General features: G+C 47.7%; 1 protein-coding gene across 1 annotated transcript in view; it reads right to left on the bottom strand.

Annotated features, from left to right (window-relative positions):
• Nucleotides 1-21,301, bottom strand: part of Wwc1 (WW and C2 domain containing 1) — a 141,751-nt gene that overhangs the window by 37,613 nt on the left and 82,837 nt on the right. Inside the window, exons 5-9 of the mRNA XM_021176839.2 lie at nt 20,189-20,268; nt 13,772-13,901; nt 11,325-11,471; nt 10,121-10,194; nt 5,509-5,751 (exon numbers count right to left, since the gene is read on the bottom strand). Coding sequence (XP_021032498.1) covers nt 5,509-5,751; nt 10,121-10,194; nt 11,325-11,471; nt 13,772-13,901; nt 20,189-20,268 — 674 coding nt within the window. The remainder of the gene's footprint in view (nt 1-5,508; nt 5,752-10,120; nt 10,195-11,324; nt 11,472-13,771; nt 13,902-20,188; nt 20,269-21,301) is intronic.

Raw genomic sequence — 21,301 nt, forward strand, 5'->3', positions numbered from 1 at the left:
GGGAGGGAGGGAAGGGAGGGAGGGAGAAAAGAAGGGGTTCTTTTTTCTTAGATGAAAAAAGAAAGAGTGGGGTGGCTGAGTCCACTCACTCAGCCGATGGGCCAGGATGATGAATTTTCATGTCAATGTGACTCACTGCTCCTCTCTGTCACCCTGCTGGCTCCCTGGACTCAGGAAGGGACCAAGAACTCAGCCAGCACAGCCTATGGCCAGAGGGCCAGGGTTGGTTTTCACATAAAATCAAACCAAACCAGCCAGGCCCCTAGCAATATCAGACCAGAGGTAGCCTCAGAAACAACTGGAGAGCAGAGGGGGCGTGTCGGGCTTGTTAGTGGGCAAGTGGACCTGCGAAATCACTCACAGGATAACCAGAGCGGTAGGCTAACTGCTCCTGGCATGATGCTTGTCCAACTCACTCTCTAAAGCCTTCTTTCCAGACACTTGCCTGGGGCTGTAAGGGACAGAAGGCGGGCTGGCAGATGGGGGCCTGTAATGGAGAAACCCCAGAGTTCTCAATGGAGTAGATGAGACTGCGGAATGTCCCATCCCTCTCTAAGAGCACAGCCCATAAAGGAAGATAAGTGTGGGGTCACGAGGTGGAGCTTGTGGTTTCTACAGAGCAAGCCAGGGTACACCGGGATCAGACACAGACCCTCCCTGCAGACTAGGCAGGATGGAGACGGAACTGTCATTGGACTGAGCATGGCACAGGGTAGTCACAGACAGTAACACACAGGTGCAGGGCTCCCCTCTCAGCAGCAGCAGGCTTAGCAGGCCAGATGGCATGTGATGGACGTGCCCAGCACATGCTGGGAGGCTGTGAATATATCAATCATGGAGATAGGAAGACGATCCAGGGGGTGAGGCCTGAGTGCCCACAAGCTATAGCTTCGCACCTGGGATGCTGGTTAAAAATGCAATAGCTTGGGCTGTATCTCGGGCCTGAAGAATTGGTCCCCAGCCCCAGGGGTGGGGGTAGGGATGGGGCATGGTACCCATGATCTGACGAGCATCCTGTATGACTGCACACCAGCTCTGACACATGGCTGGGCGAGTGCAAGGCACAGGGAATGTAAAGAATGTGAAGAATATTAAAAATTAAAAAAAAAAAAAGAATGTGAAGGCAGTTCTGAGAGACAAAGGGAGGGGGAGAAGGGAGGAGAAATGTAAAAAGGGGTGCAGGAGAGGTGAAGGGGAGAGAAGACAGAGAAAGGGACACAGACAGACAGAAAGACAGACAAAGGGAGATAGAGGAGAGAGAGACAGAGAGAGAGGGAAGGAGAGAAAGAGGGAGAGAAGGAAGGAGGGAAGGAGGGAGGGAGAGAGGGAGGGAAAGAGAGAGCTTACAGAGAAAGAAAGCAGGAATTTGGAGGTCCAGACAGACAGACAGACAGACACACAGGGATCAGAATCATATCGCTGTAGGTATCAGTTCCTTCCCGACACTTCCCGTGGCTTTCTCTCCTCAGCCCCCTCTTAGGGCACACGTGGCCCCTGTTCCCTGTGCTCCCTGCTGTCCCAGCTGCTGCATTTCCCCCAGGGACCTTGCCCTCCAAGACCTCTGTGTGCTCTGATCAATGGAGGAGTGGAGAGTGTAGGCTCCCTAGACTGGCTTGGTGACTCAATACTCCATCGGAGCTCCTGGACCTTTGAAAGATGGAGTTGAAGGCAATATGGAAAGGCCTTCTGAGTGGGCAGCTGCTTAAAGTTAGTAAGGGCTTGAATCCCAAGTATGGTTGCTTCTAATGTCAGCTCTGTCACTGGGTGGTGTTAGGCCTCGATTTCCTCATCTGTAAAATGGGTTGCTCTCAAGTTACTAGGTCTGGCACATACAGTACACCTGAGAGGCACATAAAAGAACCTCTGGTTCTAGCTTCAGGAAAGAAAACCTTTGACAGTAGGTCAATACCTCAATTCACAATCTGGCCCAATACCTGCTTGCAGATTTCTGGTTCTCAGGGGCTTTGCCTCCTTTTTTTTCTCTAGGAAGCAAATGAAGCTCCTATTAGAAGCATAGATAAGGTGTGAATTTTGACCTAGCAAGAATCAAGTAGAGCTATGATCAATGTATTCTCTTTAGCTTTTGGCAGAGAAGATGATGGACAGCCAAAGGCCCCCAGGGACAGTCAATGGGTCTAGTGGTAGGTAAGAATACAGGAACTGGCCCAAAGGCCCAATAAGGACCTGCCCAGGCCACCCAACCATTTATACTTTACATAAACACTACAGGTTCAGGACATATAGACAGAACCCTTACCGGCAAAGAGTATGGCTCCAGGAAAACCAGTAACAGTGCCTTTGGGCAAGTGCTTCTGAGGGCTATAAAGCAAAAATTATTTAAGGCCCACTGTTTTCATCCTTGTACTGGCGATGGGTCAGAGCTAGCTAGTCATTCCTGCCAGTAGAGGACAGAAGGCAAGTGGATAGATTCTAGATGTCCCTGTTAGTAGTTCTGATCATGTGCTTGGCTGGGAAAGATTGGTCCAGTTAGCAATCAAGGGATTCTTTGAGGGGCCAAGGGGCTGGGCAGAGGATGAACACCCATCAGACATTAGTGAAAGTGGAGCTTACTCAGTAGCAAGGATGCATTTGCGAGCTGGGTGCTTTAGAGGTCAGGGGCTGCAAGGCTATGTTCCCAGAGCACACACAGACACCTGGCATCCCCCAAGGGCTTCTCCTGGGGCGCAGGCTTGCTACCCTGCTTTACAAACTAGGCTTGTGCCTTGCATTGCTGGGAAAGTGAATCCCCTCCCTTGCTCCTGCTCCTGAACAATTACTCACATTTGAAAATGACTGTGTGTGGGTGGGTGCGTATATGCCTGTATAAATATTATTAAATCATAAAGAGAGAGAGAGAGAGAGAATGAAATACTGCTATTTGGAGTGAGATAGATGGATCTGGAAGATGCCGTGTTAAATGAAATCAACTGGGCATAGATAAACACTGCATGTCCTCATTTTAGAAGCTATAAAAACCAATCTCACAGCAGCAGAGAAGAGCTGTGGTCACTGGGAAGGCTAGAGGGAGGTCAGATAATGAGTCCCGAAATACATTCACATGGGGAATTAGTTCTGGTGTTCTCTCTTGAAGTTGGGTAGCTGCAGCGAACAACCTGCAATCTATTTCAAAGCAGCGAGGAGACTCTGAAGGCTCCTAATCCAGGGATGATAAATGTGAAGAGTGGAAATGCCAATCATCCTGGTGTCCCCGTCACTCACGGTGGACGTAGGCTGAAATATCATCCTGTTTTGTAAATATTTACACGCACTATTTATATGAATATACAAAAACAAAATGAAAGATCACCAGCTTCAACTCTGCTCTCTTTAAGGGAGAGGTGGGGAAACCCAGCTCAAGGTCTGCGATGGACAAACTGAGAACAGTCATAAGAGGCTTGCAAATCACTGAAAAGTACTCTCCCCGCCCTCCCCATTGTGTTATTCTTGTCTCTCTCTCTCTCTCTCTTACACACACACACACACACACACACACACACACACACACACACACACACATGCACGCACACACTCCCCCTCACTCTCTCCTGCAGCTGACAATCTATTTCCTATGGTCCGAGAAGCTGATGAGGTCAAGTTTCCAGCAGATTTGGCTACTGGGGAGGGGTCCCTTTGTGACTGTCAGGGTTTGAATGAAAATGTTCTCCGCAGGCTCATCTATTTGGATATTTGTTTCCCAACTGGTGGAGCTGTTTGGCGACATTTAGGAGGTGTGGCCTTGATGGAGGAGTGTGTCACCGGGGCCAGGATTTGAGAGTGTCTGGCCCTGCCCTGTGTGGTTTGCTCTCTACTCTCTGCTCACGGTTCAGGACATGAGCTCTGAGCTTGCTGCTCCAGCCACTTGCTGCCCTGCTTTCCTGCCAGGATCAACTGCAACCCTCTGTAACTGTAAGCTCAAAAGAACTCTTACCTCTATAAGTTGCCTTGGTCACACTGTTTTCTCACAGCAACAAAAAAGTGACCAAAACTCTCACTCATGGACAGCAGCCTTCTCATTCTGACCTCATGTAACAGTCATGCTAACTTCTGTGAGTGAGTGGATGGACGAACAGACGGATGGATGAATGGGTAGACAGACGAATAGATGTCTGGGGATTGGAGGGTCTCCTTCTTGAATCAAGGTCAATGATGAGGTTGGCTAACAGCTTCTTTACAGTTTGCATTAATTGACAGTATTTGAAGATTAAGAACCCACGTGATAAGCTTTTGAAGTTCTACTGTGATGTACATATAGCCCAGGAGTGAGTACTTGCCTAGCATGTGTGAGACCCTGGGCTGCATCTCTAGCACTGCAAAAAAAAAAAAAAAAAAAGAAATACAAGAACCACAGGGAGCATGCAGCCCATTCTCCTGTTTGCTGGATCTAAGAAATGGCACCCACTGTAGAAAAGTAGGGGCAGTGCCCTCCAGACTGACAGGTCTACAGTCAGGTGAGCCTCTAGCATTTTCACTACTGCCTGGCCCATAAGCATTCCAGTCTTCATCTCCCATGCAGACGGCTGGTCTTCAAATTTCAACCCCCCAAAATGTGCTAAAATCAATTTGGCAGGTCATGAAGAAGAAAAAGACATAGCCATATATCCTTGAGATGGCTGCAGATAACCCCAAAGCATTCAGATATTGAAGACTGCATATAAATAAAGTAGTACCTGTATATTGCACATATATATACTCCTGTATGCTCTATTATTATTATAATATGTGTGTGTGTGTGTGTGTATGTGCATATGTGTCCAATTTCTCCTTTTCTTCTTGGGGATTAGACTCACTTTGCCAAGACTTGGTGGCAAGCACTTTTATCTACTGAGCCATCATACCTGCCCTCCTGTGTGCTTTAATTCATCTTTATACATTACATCCAAATACAATCCAAGTGCTATAAAATTAGTAGTTAATGTATCAAATATTTTATTCTTTTTATTTTTAATCTACTCTTCAAACATTTTCAATCTGTTATTGGTTTAAGGATATGGTCCGGAGTTCTGACTATTTAACAAAAGAAAGGAAGCATCAAAGGACCCTCTCCTCCGCACAGACACAGTAATTTTCAATGTGTGTATGTGTATAGGAGCAGGATTAAGCTTTCCCCAGTGATGTTGGGTACAAGCAAGTGTGTAAAGCAGAGATGCTCACTGTGTGAAACCTGTGAGTGTCTGCTCACGTAAGTGATGGAGCGTCATCATTACAACACGGGAAAACCCCAAGGGATAAAGTGCTATGGGGCTTCCTTGCATGAGCAGACACCGTTCGGAGAGTCTGCGCCTACACACTTTCCAGCACCGTGCTTCCCGTGTGAAGTACCAGGGTCCTGGTGTTCAGGGATATGTCATCTTTGCTAATGTGCCACTCTGGAAAGCTGTGACATCTCTACCTGAGTGCGCTCACCAGGTGACCCCTCACTCCTGGCTCCTGCTGGGCTCACAGGTCAGACTGGCATGTTCTCCCTTTTCCCGGGGCCCATGGGGACTTATCTCTTAATCCTAGACCCACCTCTCAGTCAGCGCCTTGCTCTGGGTGTCCCGGGCTGCCTGTAAGTCCTTCTCAAGTCGCCTCCGGGCCATCTCCAGTTGCTCCACCTCTCCCTGGGTCCATTTCCGGGGGCTGATGAAGCGCATCTCCTTCAGAAGTTCCTCCTTCTCATTGATGAGGATCAGTCGGTCCCTCTCTGAGTCTAGCACCCCAGGCCAGGCCTCACTGTCAAGTTTGGCCAGCTGGATCTTGAGGTTGGCGATCCTGGGTGTTGAGAAGGTATGAGAGGTTGGGGGAGCTGGGGAACAAGTTGTTTTTCTGAGAACATGAAGGACCAGCCTCCAGGACATCCTCAGAGCAGACTTTGACAGTTACTGCTTTCCTCTCGTTCAGGTTTCAGCCTGATCAAGAATGCAGGAGAGACTGAATTCCATGCTAAGCAACAGTATCTTACCTCGAGCTCTAAGACCCTGGGTGGGGTGCTCACATCTCTGAAGGGAATTTTATGATCTCCTTCCTGAGTTGGTGGCTGAAGGTTTTGTGCACACTCATGCATGCACACATGTATACTTATAAAGCATAGTATTTGGCCCATATTTAGCCCTCATTAATGGTTTCTAGCTACTGCTATCACTATTGGACCACTTATCCGTTATGGGAAAATGCCCCAAGCCTTAGAGATGGGAGAAGCAATTGTTTATCCTCCAGAATGGGGGAAAGCCAGGGATGATGCATGCAGAGGGTCTGTGTACAACAGGTACTGAGTGGTCCTCAGGGGTCATCACTGGGCTGTGGGTACCCAATGTGCTCTTAGTTCTGAGTGTGGTAGCGGCGTTATGAGAAAAACAGTCATGAGCTTGAAGTTCAGAGACCTGGAGTTAGGAGTTTTGGCCTTGACTTTTATGATGGGAAGAATAATGTATTGGAAAAAAATGTTATTGGAGGGGGTGGGGCATTTGAGGGCTCTGTGGTGTAACACAGGCTTTCACATAAATAAGATAATGGGTTTTTTGATTCCCAACAGCAACAACAAAAATCATTTTTAGTATCCCAGCTTCTAGCTTAATGCTTGGTCTGTGGCAAGTACTTATTAATGTTAAGGAAAGTAGCCAGTAGCCTGGACTCTTAACTTTCCTAAGACCCAGGATCCTTATCTGTAAGGTGGAGATAATGACGGTAACCTAAGACAGCCCACGAGCACCACATTAAAGATTTGCAAAAAGAACTCTATATTCTATAGACATTGGATATATAGCCAAGTGTTCTATAGATATTGGATATTATTCTTACGTGACTTAAAAGAGTTTTGCTCTCCAAGAGCAACCACATCATAACTTTTAGGATCTGGCCTCTGCAAAGTTCTCTGGGCTCTCATGCCATGCCCAGTGTTACCGCACCCCTAAGGGGCAGATACAAAAGACATCTTGATCTCGTCGCATGAGTGCTCTCTGGCTCACCCAAGATTACAAAAATCACCACACATGGCCAGTCCTTGTGAGCCAAGGCTTACGTGAAACGTGGTCAAACTTTCTTTACCAAAATACTGCTGGAGTCGAGATGCCTTGTTTGTTATATGTAGCCCAAGTTGTATATAGACAGACCCTTCTGGCTCTTTCTCCAATCAAGAGTCCCAGCAGGAATTCTGGGATAATTATTTAATTTTGTATTCATGTATATAGCAATTGATGAATGTGTGGCTGCTGGTCGCCAGTGCTTAAAGGCTAGACTGATATGACAGGCTTTGGTGGGACTCAGCTACAAGCAAGGCGCTGAGAAGTGACTGATGCTTTCCTTGGTGTACTTTCCAGGGTGCCTTTCCCAGGCCACTGTACTTTAAACCTTAGGTCATCTATCCTTGGGAGAATCAGATGTAACTACTAGTCTCTCCCTCAGACTTGCAAAGAGGACAAAGCCTGCCAGGGCTAATCAGGAGAGAGTTCCTTGAATTAGCGCTATATCTCGCCCATCATTTAAGACTGGAGTCATCTGTTTTCTCATGTCTTTTCTGCCCGATCTATCTTAACAGACATTGCTACGGGCTGGAAGGGATCAAAGGTTCAAGGGTGAGAGGTGCAGATACACAAATGCTGCTATCCTGCTGAGCCCTTAGCAGGGGCCTAAGTAATACACACTGGACAGATTTCTTCTCACCTCACCATTAGCCAGTTCTCTTTTTGTCATTATCCCTACTTGTCCTGAGGGAAGGATATGTCCTCAAGTCACTTGTGAGCTGTAATCCCCAACCCAGCATGACCATATGACGCACACCTGGACCTTCTGGGAGTTGTAATTCTCCTGTCCTCTACTGATCCTCGACAATGACAGGCCATTCAAAACTATCAGTGGTTCTCAGACTCAGAAGTTATTAAAACTTTCGGGAACTCTACTTGGAAGGCTACGGCAAGAGGAGGAGGAGGAGGAAATAATGAGAAGGATTTGGAGACAAAGTTGGGATTCCCTGTCTCAAAAACTGAAAACACAAGCACACACCCTCCCCCAAAACAGATAAACGCACTAAATAAAAACACCCGTTGGTCGAGAAAGAAAGGTAGCCGTTCTGCTGAGATCGGAAACCTGCAAGTCTGCAAGCCTAGACCTCCCGGAAATTCATGTTGCGGTTTCCATAGGGAAGCCTGCTGGAGGATGAAGCCAACCCAAAGGCAAGCAGGGAAGAGAAGACTGGACTAAATATAAGCAGTGCTATCCCGATGCTGGATCTAGCTGAGCCTAAAGCCAACGCCCCTGGCTGGGGAGGGCTGGGCTAGACTGCTGAATTCCTTTTTTGCTACTTCCTTTGTTTCCACTCAATTGCAGACACTACTGCAGAGCACTGTGCTGTACTCTGGGAACTGGCAGAACAGCAGGCTGGGCAGCGTTACATTGTAGCTGGCCTCACTGAGAAGCTTTGGAGAGGGCCAGCTTGGTATCGGAAGCAACCGATATCCACCAAAACGCCCAGTCAGTTCTTTCCTGGTAAGACCGGTGCAGGATGCAGAAACAATATCATGAACTCAAAGCCAGAACATCCAGGGTTCAAAATTTAACTGCACTGCCTGGGAAAGCCATGGAACATCCTACGCCAAACTTCTCCTGTCTAACAAATAATAAGATAGGAGCTCTACTGTAAGCTTTTTAAAAAAAAGTCAGTATATTTATTCATTTGTTTGTGCGGGTGTGTAGGTGTGCACACCATACCATGTGTGTGTGGAGGCTAGAGACTAACTTGCGGGAGTCAAGGCTCTTCTTCTAGTGGAACCCTGGAATTGAACTCAGGATGTCAGGCTTGTTAGCAAGCAACCTTACCCACTGAGCCCTGCTGTAAGTTTTAAAAATTAGCTAAGCCCCTAAGTGCACAAGTATTTTTAGTACAATAAATAATCAGATTACACTTTTCCACAACTGATCTGGAAAGGCCAGATTTACAACTTTACCACTGTGGTGTAAAACCTAACTGCTTAGGAGTCCATACAGCCACAGGATGTCTGAGATTCCTGGAGTACAAGCGGTTGAAGCAGGAGGTGCTATTTCAGGATTTACGATTGATTTCGTAATTAAATTTATTTTCATTTGGGAGAACATCTGGGGGGCCAGTGAGATGGCTCAGCCGGTGAGGGTGCTTGTCGTTCAGTGACACACGTTCAGTCATCAGAGCCCATGTCAGTGTGGAAGGAAAAAATAGACTCCACAGAGTTATCTTCTAACATGTGCACAGAGACCTGTGTGCCTCCCCATGATGGCCCAGCACACATGTCATATGTGCATAATAACAATAAATCAGGCCACGGCCTTAGCTCAACAGTAGAATATTAAGCATGTGCAAGGCCCTGGATTTAATCTCTGTATCCCTCACCCTGATTGCCAAAATTATTAAAAGCCTTCTTGAACTACGGATCAGCTCAAGGCCAGCAAGCCTGGATAATATGGAGAAACCTTGCCTAAAATAAACATACAACACCACCCATCAAAATAACTAGAGACAGAGCTGTTGCACTTGTCTGGAATGCTTTCAGCCCTGGGTTCAATCCCCAGTATAACAAGAACAAAAGACTATCACAAGTCACCCTTTCTTGGTGAAGTGAGAAATATCCAGTCTTCTTTAGCTTGCTGCTGAGCCAAATCAAACAAACTTACTGCTTCTTCAAATCAAACTGACTCCAAGAACATCAGAAAGCGTTGACTACAGAAACCAAGACAGGTAAAGAGAAAAATTACTAGGCTTTTAAGGGTAAACAGATCTGGGTTCACACATAGTTCAGATCTTCTACTAGAGTGTCCTGGGTCAGTAATTTCCTCTTTGAATCCCGGAGGATTAACATATAAAGATCCCATCCACCTTTATAATCTACGTGAGGATTAAAAAGAGGAGTGTTCACTGGGCAGTGGTGGTGCATACCTTTAAGCCCAGCACTGGGGAAGCAGAGGCAAATGGATCTCTGTGAGGCTAGCCTGGTCTACAGAGCTAGTTGTAGGACAGGGCTACAAAGAGGAACCCTGTCTAAAAAAACCAAAAAAACAAAACTAAACCAACCAACCAACCAACCAACCAAAAGACCAACCCCCTTCCCCCCAAACACCAGAGGTGCGTTCACAGGGATCCTTCCATGATCCTTCCACAGTTTCAGCTGTGAATTACCTTCTCTTCGCCTCTTCATACCGAAGGCGCAATCTGACCTTCTCGGCCAACTGATTGTTGCTGCTGGTGCTGAACTAGAGGACAGATAAGAACAGAGACAGGAATTACACGGTTACTACAGTGAAGCCAACACTGAGATAGGTTTCAATAGCTCATGGGAGACTTGACAGGGTATGTGGGCAGAGCCAAGAATAGTCCCCAATCACTGGGTTGGCTGTGTAGACCGAGGGGAAGATGGTTAGACAAAATACTTTGCTTTCATTGGGTCCATAAGAACGGTCACAAGTATGTCAGTACTTCGGGGAAAGAAACCATAGGCCCACAGTACTGTAATCTAACAGCCAAAGAAGGGCCAAAGCAGGCTACAAACACACAGAGGACCGAAGGTAAGAAGTAATAGTACCAGAAGATATAAAATATCCAACTTGGGCACACCAGGCAGAGGCTCAACTGAAAGCTCATAGAGACTACAGTGAGAGAGCCCTGAGGAAAACCCCAGAATGTAAAAAGCATACGTAGTCTGGCTTTCAGGGGGCTTGGGATTGGGTGAAAGACTGGGACAGTTAAGGGGCAACAGCCTGCTTCTGCAGTTGATTGTCAGAAACAAGAAACTTCAGGCTCACGGGATCACACTTGGAACGGAGCATCCTCTTACTAGTGGGGGAATAGCTACAGAAATCAGGCAGGGGTAGCATTTAGCCAACAGGAAGTTAGGAGGCAGGTGCGCTCAGCGTTCTCGGCTCCAGGAGAGCAAAGGCTCTCTGAGGACCACACTGACTGTGGTCTGGTTCTACTTGGACACTTTCATGCTTGGTGGTGTTTTCACTGCCCTCGGACTGGGACCAGGCTGAACCTTGGCACTGAGAGGCAGCAGCTGTCTGAAAGCCGCAAGCATTGTGTGGGGCACAATGAGAGAAATACATTCTGCTCTCCAGCTGGTGAAAGAAAATCAGAATGGAGATGCCCCATGCATTAAAAACACATTGTGGGCAGGGCCTGCAGGCACCAGCTCTTGCCAGAAAGTACTTAAACTGCGGGATCCCCAACACTGGCCTTTCCTCGTACTACCATCTCATGTCTTCTGGGGCCAGCTGAGCTCCACAGAGCCAAGTTAGCAGCCACAGGCAGCTAGCTCCTCAGGTGATCAAGAATAGGCAGCCATCCTCCTGGAACAGCCTCCCAGATGCCACCCTGGCCTACTCACACTCCCAGAGATGTCTGTCTGCGAGCTCACGTCCAGGAACTGCTTTGGCATCGGGAAGCTCGAACTCTCCAGAGAGCTGCTGCTGGACCACAGGTCAGAGTGTGACCCTCTGTCTGTCCGGAAGCCATCCTTCAGCATGGCGAGACTCTGCAGTGTAGGAAAGGGTGGGGGACAGTGAGTGTTGCCTCTCATTGTCAGTGCCCTCAGAGATCCAGGAAAGGATACCAGATCCCCTGGGACTGGAGATATAGTTGGTTCTAAGACACCATGTGAGTGCTGGGAATTGAACCTGTATCCTCTGGAAGAATAGTCAGTGCTCAACTTGGCAAAAGCTAGAGTAATTGGAGAAGAGGGGAACCTCAATTGAGAATATGCCTCCAGAAGGCAAGCCGATAGGGCATTTTCTCAACTGGTGATTGATAGGGGAGGGCTCAGCCCATTTTGGGTTGGGCCACCCCTGGGTAGGTAGAGAAAAGGGTTGGACTGGGGGGCAGGGGGCTTCGATCCAGATGTAAAGTGAGTGAATGAATGAATAAATGAATGAATAATAAACAAACAAACAAACAAACAAACAAATAGCAGGCTGAGCAAGCCATGAGGAGCAAGCCAGTAAGCAGCACTCCTCCATGGCCCCTGCATTAGCTCCTGCCTCCAGGTTCCTGCCTTGTTTAAGTTCCTGATTCCAACTTCTTCCAATGGTGGACTAGAAGTGAAAGGGTAACAAAACAAACCCTTTCTTCCTCAACCTGCTGTTGGTAACGGCCTCTCATCATAGCAATTGTAACCCTAACTAAGATCATTACTTTAGGGGCTGGCGAGATGGCTCAGTGGTTAAGAGCGCCGACTGCTCTTCCGAAGGTCCCAAGTTCAAATCCCAGCAACCACATGGTGGCTCACAACCATCCGTAACGAAATCTGATGCCCTCTTCTGGAGTGTCTGAGGAAAGCTACAGTGTACTTACATATAATAAATAAATAGATCTTTAAAAAAAAAATCATTACTTTATGGGTGTGTCGATTAACAGTGTCTTTCCAGCTCCAGGCAATTGTACTGCATCAAACAAGTTCTCGGAGGAATTATCGGATCATCCTTACGGTACCAATGAGAAGTGACGGCAAGTGACAGCAGGGTGCTCTCAACCTCTAGTCACAAGCAGAACTACTCTTTGCTGTCCACGAGCGCCCCGTTCTTGGGCCGAGTCCTGTTGTCTGTTGACGTTTCCTTCCAAAGCTAGCCCTGGCTATTCTGAGTCTTTGCACACGTGGTGTCAGCGGAATGATGGGAAGGTGTCTTCAGGGTTAAGTGACTTCTGAGTGGGGATTACATTCAGGGGTAAGGCAATGGGCTTGCGAACCACATGTCTCAGGGTCTGACTGATGGCTCTGCCCCTTGCTATCTGAGTCAGACTGTCCTTATATATAGAATGGCCATAATCTGAGTCACACACGCAAAGCACTTAGCTCCATCACTGTGTTATAGACTTATCTCTGTAGTTCCGTTCCCAGCTCAGAGAACAGGGGAGACCGACTAATGGACATTATGATGTTCAAGTTAAATGGCTCTGTGATTGGTCCATCAAAAACAAGATGGGTGGTAAGGACTAATGGTAAGGAGCTGGCTTTGAGGAGGAGAGCCACTGTGTTTAGCTTTGTGGAGTTGGTTCTGGCCTCTTCATCTCTGCACGGATTCTGGGGGTTGGGCTCAGGTGACAAGAATTGCCACTGGTACTGACTGAATGCCCTCAAGTAAGTCACTCGGTGCTTCTGGGCCTCCCTTCTCTCCTTTATAAAAAGGTGGCGGGGGGGGGTGGCAATCTCAAGAAACCCGGTAAAGGGTAAGGATAACTTTGGCAATGATAGGATTGTAACCCAAGAACAGGGTGTTCATGGACAGCAAGAAGTAGCTCAGAGCACCCAGGTCGCTTGCTAGCTTCTCATTGGTACACTGAGGATGATCAAACAATTCCTTGGAGAACTTGTGTGATGCAGGACAGTTGCAGTGGAGCAGAGCTGCTGAGTGTCACACTGCAATGTCTTCTAATCGACTGCACCTGTAGCTGACACACCTGTAAAGTGACTGTTAGGGTGACAGTTCAAAATGCCTAGGATCCTTTCTTTTTCATTTCAGACTATTGGCATTACATAATAAATTATCTTAGGGATGGGACTAAAGTCTAAACACAAAATTGATGTTTCATGTGTATTTTTATATACACAGCCAGAAAGTACCTTGATATTTTGGATGCACCCATATTGTGTCTTGTGTCGGCTACACAAAGATGGGAACTTTCCATGGGAGTATCATGTCAATGCTCAAAAAAGTTTGAACTAGGAAAATTCGTCGGGTACTGAGAACTCAGTAGCTTGTGTGGTATGTGAAAGCAGCCAGTGTTAAGACCTTGTACCCAGGGCTCCAGGGGCCTGCATCCCAGGGGGGCCCACATCACCTTAATGAGGTCTTGTTTCTCCTTTTCTCCACAGGTGATGGCTTTCTTGATGGCTTTGGTTTCCCTCAGCACAGCCTGGGCCTCATCCAGTTTGTAGCCGCCCTGTGCGTCTGACATTCTCTCATCAATTCTACAGGCCAGGAAACAGGAAGGGTCAGACATGGGAGGACAGGGAGAAAGCACAGGTGCTTTTCAGTCTCCTCTTTCCATCCCACCCAGCCCTCTCTAGGCCCTGCTCGGTGGAGAAGACCCAGGAGGCTCTCATCAGACTGCAGATGTGTGTGGCTGCAGAATACAGAGGCAACAAGGTTCTTTGGGTTGGGCTCTTCTAAGTATGAACTCTTACTGACAATCTCCCTGACTCCCTCCTGAGTTCCCAAGACTGGGAGGGGGTTCCTAGAGCACGTGCCCAAGAGCTGAGAGACTTTGTTTTGTTGTGACTTTATGAAGTAGAACCCTTGGTTTAACTGTGATACACTGGAGAACAGAGGTGAACAGAGGACTGACAGAATTGGGGGTGAGGAGATGGTGTCTCCTGTCCTATATGTCACAGGCTAGCGGGGTCCCAGGCACTGATTCACAGAATCTTAATAATACCTCAGGCTTGCGTTGTGACTACTTCCTGCCAGGTGACATAGCCCACACCTTTAAACCTGAACCCTTAGGAGGCAGAGGCAGTCATATCTTTGTGAATCCCACGTCAATCAAGGCTACATAGTCTCAAAAAAAAATTCCCCCATAAATTGTCCAAATATACGGTCCAAAATCACCCTTGGTGGAGAGTCACTGTGTTTAGCTTTGTGGAGTTGGTTCTGGCCTCTTTTTTTTTTTCCTTTTTTTTTTAATTAGGTAATTTCCTCAAGGACGTTGTACATCGTGGTGNGGAGCCTAGTGCGCACCACGATGTACAACGTCCACAAGCAGTTGTGGAGTTGGTTCTGGCCTCTTTTTTTTTTTCCTTTTTTTTTTAATTAGGTAATTTCCTCAATTACATTTCCAATGCTATCCAAAAAGTCCCCAATACCCCCCCCCCCCCCCAGTCCCCCACCCACCCACCCCCACCCCTTGGCCCTGGCATTCCCCTGTACTGGGGCATATAAAGTTGGCAAGTCCAATGGGCCTCTCTTTCCAGTGATGGCCTACTAGGCCATCTTTTGATACAAATGCAGCTAGAGACAAGAGCTCTGGGGTACTGGTTAGTTCATAATAATGATCCACCTATGGGGTTGCAGTTCCCTTTAGCTCCTTGGGTATTTTCTCTAGCTCCTCCATTGGGGGCCCTGTGATCCATCCAATAGCTGACTGTGAGCATCCACTTCTGTGTTTCCTAGGCCCCGGGCATAGCCTCACAAGAGACAGCTATATCTGGGTGGTTCTGGCCTCTTCATCTCTGCACGGATTCTGGGGATTGGGCTCAGGTGAGATCTTGCATGGCAAGTGGTTTTTTTTTTTTTTTTTTTTTTTTTTAAACCTGAACCATCTCACCCCCACCCCACCCCACCCCCAGAACCCTGCCAGGAATAAACGTGCTAAATCACAGGATACATTGAAGGACAATGACAGGTAAGGATAAAAAGACTCCCAGCTGTCACACGGGTCCCCAGCTGTTACACCAGTCTGCACTGCGGCACTGGACGCACCTCCCAACCACACACACCTCGGTGTTCTAAAGAAGCCCAGATTATGACATCTGCCTGGCCGTGTTCAGAGCTGTTCTCAACGTCAAAAGGTATAAAGGACTTAAATCCTAAGGAGAACCAGGAAGTCGTGTACACACATGAGGGATTAAGCACCCTCAGCTTGGAGACTATTGGTTAACCGTGCCCTATGTGTAGGATTGTTTTAATGAAAGTGAAGGCTGTGTAAAGGAGAGAGCTGAGTGCCCCCCACCCCACCCCCCACCTCTTTCTGAAGTGCTGAGATCCAATCCAAGGCCACAGGCATGGGTGGCAAGTACCCTGCCACTGAGCTGTGACTTAAGCAGAGAGGCTGAGGAGTCGGGGTGAAGAGGACTAGGCTGTGGAGAAGGTTCTGAGAGAGCAGATACTTAAACTGCTTCATTCTTCCATCAAAGGCTGGCCTGAGGCTTCGGCGGAGGGTGGAGAAGGGGAAGTTTAACAGTCAAGGGAGCACCACACACCCATTATAACAGGATGAGAAATCCTAACAGGCATTCCTCTCTGGCTTCCTGCTAGAGCCAAACTGTCCTAGGCTAAAAATAGCCTGAGTGGGAAGTTACTTGGAAAGGAGGAAAGCGAGTCCGGGGAGCAGGTTTCCACCCTGGCCTCATGGCTTGGAGTGGGAGAGAGGGCAGCGGGGAGGGGTCCCCACACAGCTGCCCCCAGCAGTTTCTTCAGCTTCCGTGGGGCGAACACAAAGCCCCAATTGTGTCTCGCACTAAAAATAGCTTTGTCTATTCCTTTCGAGGCCTGGAGCCTGGGCAAGCCTGCCAGGTTGGCGAAGATCCGTCTCAGATTTAGTCTGAAAAAGTTCACGTAAGGAGCACTGCTCCACAAAGCTCTGCAGGTGATATCCCCACAGAAACATCCTGCCCCAGGGTGTGGGCAGGATGAGAATCGGCCCTGCCCAAACTGTCAGGGGTGCTAGGTGCAGGGGAGAGCTTTATGCTTCAACAGGTCTGAAGGCTGGGTAGAGTTCTCCTTTGCAAACGGGGCAAGAATGGCTTTGCATTCCCAGAAGGATAGACAGAGCAGTCTGTGTGCTGGGCTGCAAAGAGCTTTACCTGATTTCTCCCGGCCCTTAGCAACCCAAGCTCTGGAATGTGGCTGCAGAGAGCAGCTCTGAGAACACTTGGGATAGAGCTGGAGTAAGAAGGGGCTGGGGAGAACAAAGGGTTACCATTACACTCAGTGAAAGACAGAATTCTCTGGGGTGGGGGGAAAGGCAAAGAAAGTTGTGTGTGTGTGTGTGTATGTGTGTATGTGCGCGTGTATGTGAGAGATGTTTTAGGATTTCTAACTTATGCATTTGTCTTTTATTTCAGGCTTTTGGGGACTCGCATGCCCAGCAGCCTCAGAAGCTGGGCACAGCCTCTGACAGTAGCTGGGTCTTCCTATCTTGTTCACACAACTCTGGCAAGGGGACTTTGAGTGGTAGCCTGAATCTGACTTCCCGCCTGCTGACAGGCGTCACGCTGCAGGCCCGAGCCCCATGCTTTGCTTTTGCTTTTCCTCCTTCGCTGTCTTTGAGAGACTTCCTTTGGTCGTCATCAACCTTTCTCTTTCCTTTTTAAAAAAATTATTTACTTTTATTTTATGTGCACTGGTGTTTCTGCCTGCGTGTTTGTGTGAGGGTGTCAGGTCCCCTAGAACCAGAGCTTCTGACAATTGTGAGCCACCATGTGGGTGCTGGGAATTGAACCTGGCCCTCTGGAAGAGCAGTCGGTTCTCTTAACCACTGAGCCATTTCACCAGCCTCTTTTTTATTTATCTGTTTATCTATCTATCTATCTATCTATCTATCTATCTATCTATCTATCTATCTATCTATCTATTAAACAAACAAGACCCTCTTGTGGCTGGGTATGGACCAGGCTCCCGGATTCTTAGACATAGCTGCTCGACAGCTCTAGGCTGGCGTCACTGCCATTGCGAAGGCAGACACATATGCTCTCAGACAGCAGGGGAACTGCATGTCAGTCTCTAGCTGTGTGATGGTGACTCTGGAAACTCCCTAAATTACTCCTGAAGAATGAGGTCCACCATTCCCAGGCTCTGCAGACACCGGGTAGGAATGCCTTAGTCATCTCTCCCCAGACCCTGAACAAAAGCAATAATACCAAAGGAGCATTAAGGGGCCTTGTGCTTTTGGGGCCTGGGGAGAGAGTTATCTAGGGTACTGTCCAGAGAGACTGAGATGTGAACTTCAAAAATCCACTTACTCTACAAGCACCACAATAATCATTGATAGTAGTCCAATGGTTCTGAACAGGAGGTGTAGATTGTGGGGGACAGACTGTGCTTAGCAGTAGTGGGGTTCAATTGTTGGGCACAAAAAAACTAAAACCCCAAAACTGTAACAAGACAATAGCTGGATGTCTCCCAATGACTGGAAGGCATGCCTAGCATGTGTGCAGCCCCTGGGTTCCATCTGCAGCATCAAAACAACAGGTAAATAAATAATAAAAATGAATACTATAGGTTTCAGGTCTATTAGAAATGATAGCTCAAGCTGGTGACATAAGCTAGCATTCCTTAGGACCTTGTGAAACCACCAGTTCCCATCTGCCAAAAGGAACTGTTTCCCTTTCTTCAGGCAGAAGGGACCTATGGCTACCTGTGGAGTCCATCAGCTTATCTAAGCTCATCCTGGCCTCCGGGCTCCCTCAGTACCACAAGAACTTGTTCCATATCAACTCATAATCCTTACAGTCCTCGTGATTTGTCCACCCACTTTCTCTATCTCTAGTTATCCTCTCTCACTATCTCTTACACTGTCTGTCTGTCCGCCTGCCAGCCTGTCTGTCCACCCACCCACCCCTGGCTGTCCTCATGCTTTCTCTCCATGCCGTATTATCTGACTCTTGCTACCTCACCGACTCTCTCTCACTCTCCTCCTTCTACCCCTTGCCACATCCACTCTGCTTTCCTCCCTCTCTGCTCTCAACTCTTCCAGATGCCGTTGAGTATTTTCTCTCTCCTATTCACAATACAAACTTTTCGATAAGAATGGAGAGCTTATGTTGGCAGTTTCTTTACTGTGCCCCACTGAGTACACAAAGAGAGTCGCAGTGTTCTTGGGTTCTGGTCCTGATTCTGACCTTGCTGGCTGGGTGACCTTGATTCTGACCTTGCTGGCTGGGTGACCTGCATATTTTCAAGGCTGTCAGTGCCTTCATCAACAACATGGGGCACAGCACAAACTATTCTCAATGTGGTAAAGAGAATGAAATGAGGCAGCTGTTAGGTCAGGGTGCCTAGCAAGCAGCAAGCTTGGGTTAGGGTTGTAGAGTCGCTTTCTGAGACTAAATGAACAACTGACTAGAGCCTCGCCCATCCTCCTCCCCGAGTACCTAATCTATGCCAGGCTCTGTTACATTCTAGACAGGGCTTTCCTAGTTCAGTTCTGACAACCACAGACTTTTCAGATGACACCATCAAAATTCAGAAGGGTTTAGGTTATTTTCCAAGGTCCCAGGTACCTGGGGTTTGAACCCTGGCACGCTGCCTTGTGAGGATACAGTCCTAGTTCTCTCTGTCAGGATGTGTGTTAGAGCAGGCATCTTGCTCCACCCTAGACTGGAAGTCTGGTCCTTCTTGTGAAGGACTGTGGGCAGCCAGGCTGCAAAGGAGTCTCACTGGCCAGCTATCATACTGGGAGGAAAAGGTGGGAAGGGTTGTCTTTTAGGGTTTGGTTGTCAGCTCACTAAAGGAAAAGAATTTCCAATGCTGCTACACAGTGACCATGGAGTCAAACAGGTTTGTTGAGGATCGGAGGATAGTGGGAAGAGTCTGATGTAGAGCTCCTGATGCGGGGCAATGAACAACCTTAAACTATGCCTCGAAGCTTCTGGAGTGACACACAGACACTGGGTCTTCATAGGTCAAAGTTGGGAATGTCTGCATTCACACTATTGCCCTGAATTGTCTCTGGTGTTCACTAAAAAATTAACAAGGGACATAAAGTACAACCCCTGGCTGGAATAAAGTTAGAATTTGATTTCAAAGATATGATTTGACATATATACATTACACGCATATAAGACATATTAAAAAAAGATATAAAAGCTATAATTATAGGTTGATATTTACTAAGCATTTAGTATATGACTCAGTTTTCTCATCTATATAATGTGGTTATAGCTAAAAAAAATATTAGACAAAACACTCCTTTGGGATTACCACAAAGATCAGATGGACATCCTCACGCAGGATCACCTAAAGGTGTTTCCTGGCACACAGCAAAGGCTTTACAAATTTTCGTGGCCATCATCAACATCACAGCAGTTAATACAGTATACAGGAAACAGCCGTATTCCTGACTTAGCCGTAAGCCCATTTCTATAAATGAAAACGACATCTGTCTATTCAGTGTGTAATCTCCTTATGCCACCCCCCAGGGGACCGTGCACACAGGCTCCCTAGGAATGTTTTCACTGCTAAAAGACACTGCTATTTCCTCAGTGGGTACTAGGTAAAGTAGCAGCTTAGTTTAGGGACCGTGGGACTAAAGGGTTTGCTTGGTCTGCGTCTGACAGTCTAGTAGTTAATTAGCGGAGCCGAGACAAGCACACAGATGATTAACGCTTGCTTCCAAGACTGGGGAAAGAGCTCCGTGGTTTGAAACAACTCAGTTTACCTCCACCCTGGGGTGATGACATCTTTAGTAAATGCCAGTGGAAAAACATTTAAGTAGAATTGTGAGAGAGGCGTCTTGAGAAGGGAGGGGCGGACTTACTTCTTCAGCGTCTGAAAGCCACGCTCCTTGAACTGAAGCTCATGCTGCAGGTGAACCATCTCTCTCTTCAGCTTGTTGACCTGGATGGCAGAGGACCACATGGAGGAAGGAGTCAGAGGTGGGTTTAGGGCTGGAGTCTGGGAAGGGGAGTCCAGAAGTCCCTGACTGTACTGCTGATGCCTAAGGAGTGGCCCATATCTGTTGGACACATTAATTACAGCACCCTCCCTTCACCCAGCCAGTCCCGGAAGGTCCTGCTAGCCAGTCTCTACACCGAGGAACCAGGAAGTAATTGGTGGCTGCCTAGGATGGAGTCAGGTCTTCCCACCTCTTAGCTATGGGATCTCTTCTGCACCACAGACCCCTCCTTGCCTGTCGTGGGTCAACCTCGGCTTAGAGCTGATGATGGACCTGAGAACACTTTGCACAGAGGTGAGAGGCAATGACGTAACTTTAGAAGACATGGCCAAGCACCAAAGCCCACATGCAGACCATGTTTGGCCTGCGGAGTGTTAGTGAGCTTTCAAATGAGAGCTACTGATCCAGGTCTGAGAGACTCTATACATTAACCCGTGATATATAGTTCTTTCCAAAGGCACCTGACATCTAGAAACATGGGTGGGGTGGGGTGAGGTGGGGGGGCTCACGTTCCAATATGGGTGTGGTATACTAGAGCTGAAAGACTTTAGTTCCTCAGACAGGATGGACCAGCCCATTAGCTCCCTGCATCCTATCCTGCCTCAGGCACTTATGTTTTTGTATGTGGAAATTACTCAGACCTGAGGGAAACCAGTGTTCAAAATATCGAGTCTGAACAAGTCACTTAACTGTGGCACCTTCGTTTCCATGTCAGGAAAGTGGGGTGATAATACACATCCCCTAAAGTAGTCAAGAATTAAGATGATACAGAGCTAGCAGCAACTAGGAGAAATAAGAGGACACCAAACTAAAATGTCTACGGAGGACTCTTGTTTCCTCAGGCAAGTTCTTGGTCTCTGCTCACTCATCTTTAAAGTGCAGAAGACAAGAGCAAAAGCTACTTCCAGGGGGTGTTGGTAGGTCATGGGCTGAAGCGCCCAGCACTATGCCTGGCACAAGGTGAATGTCTGTCAA

The sequence above is a fragment of the Mus caroli genome, chromosome 11 (genome assembly GCF_900094665.2).
Source record: "Mus caroli chromosome 11, CAROLI_EIJ_v1.1, whole genome shotgun sequence".
NCBI lineage: Eukaryota > Metazoa > Chordata > Mammalia > Rodentia > Muridae > Mus > Mus caroli.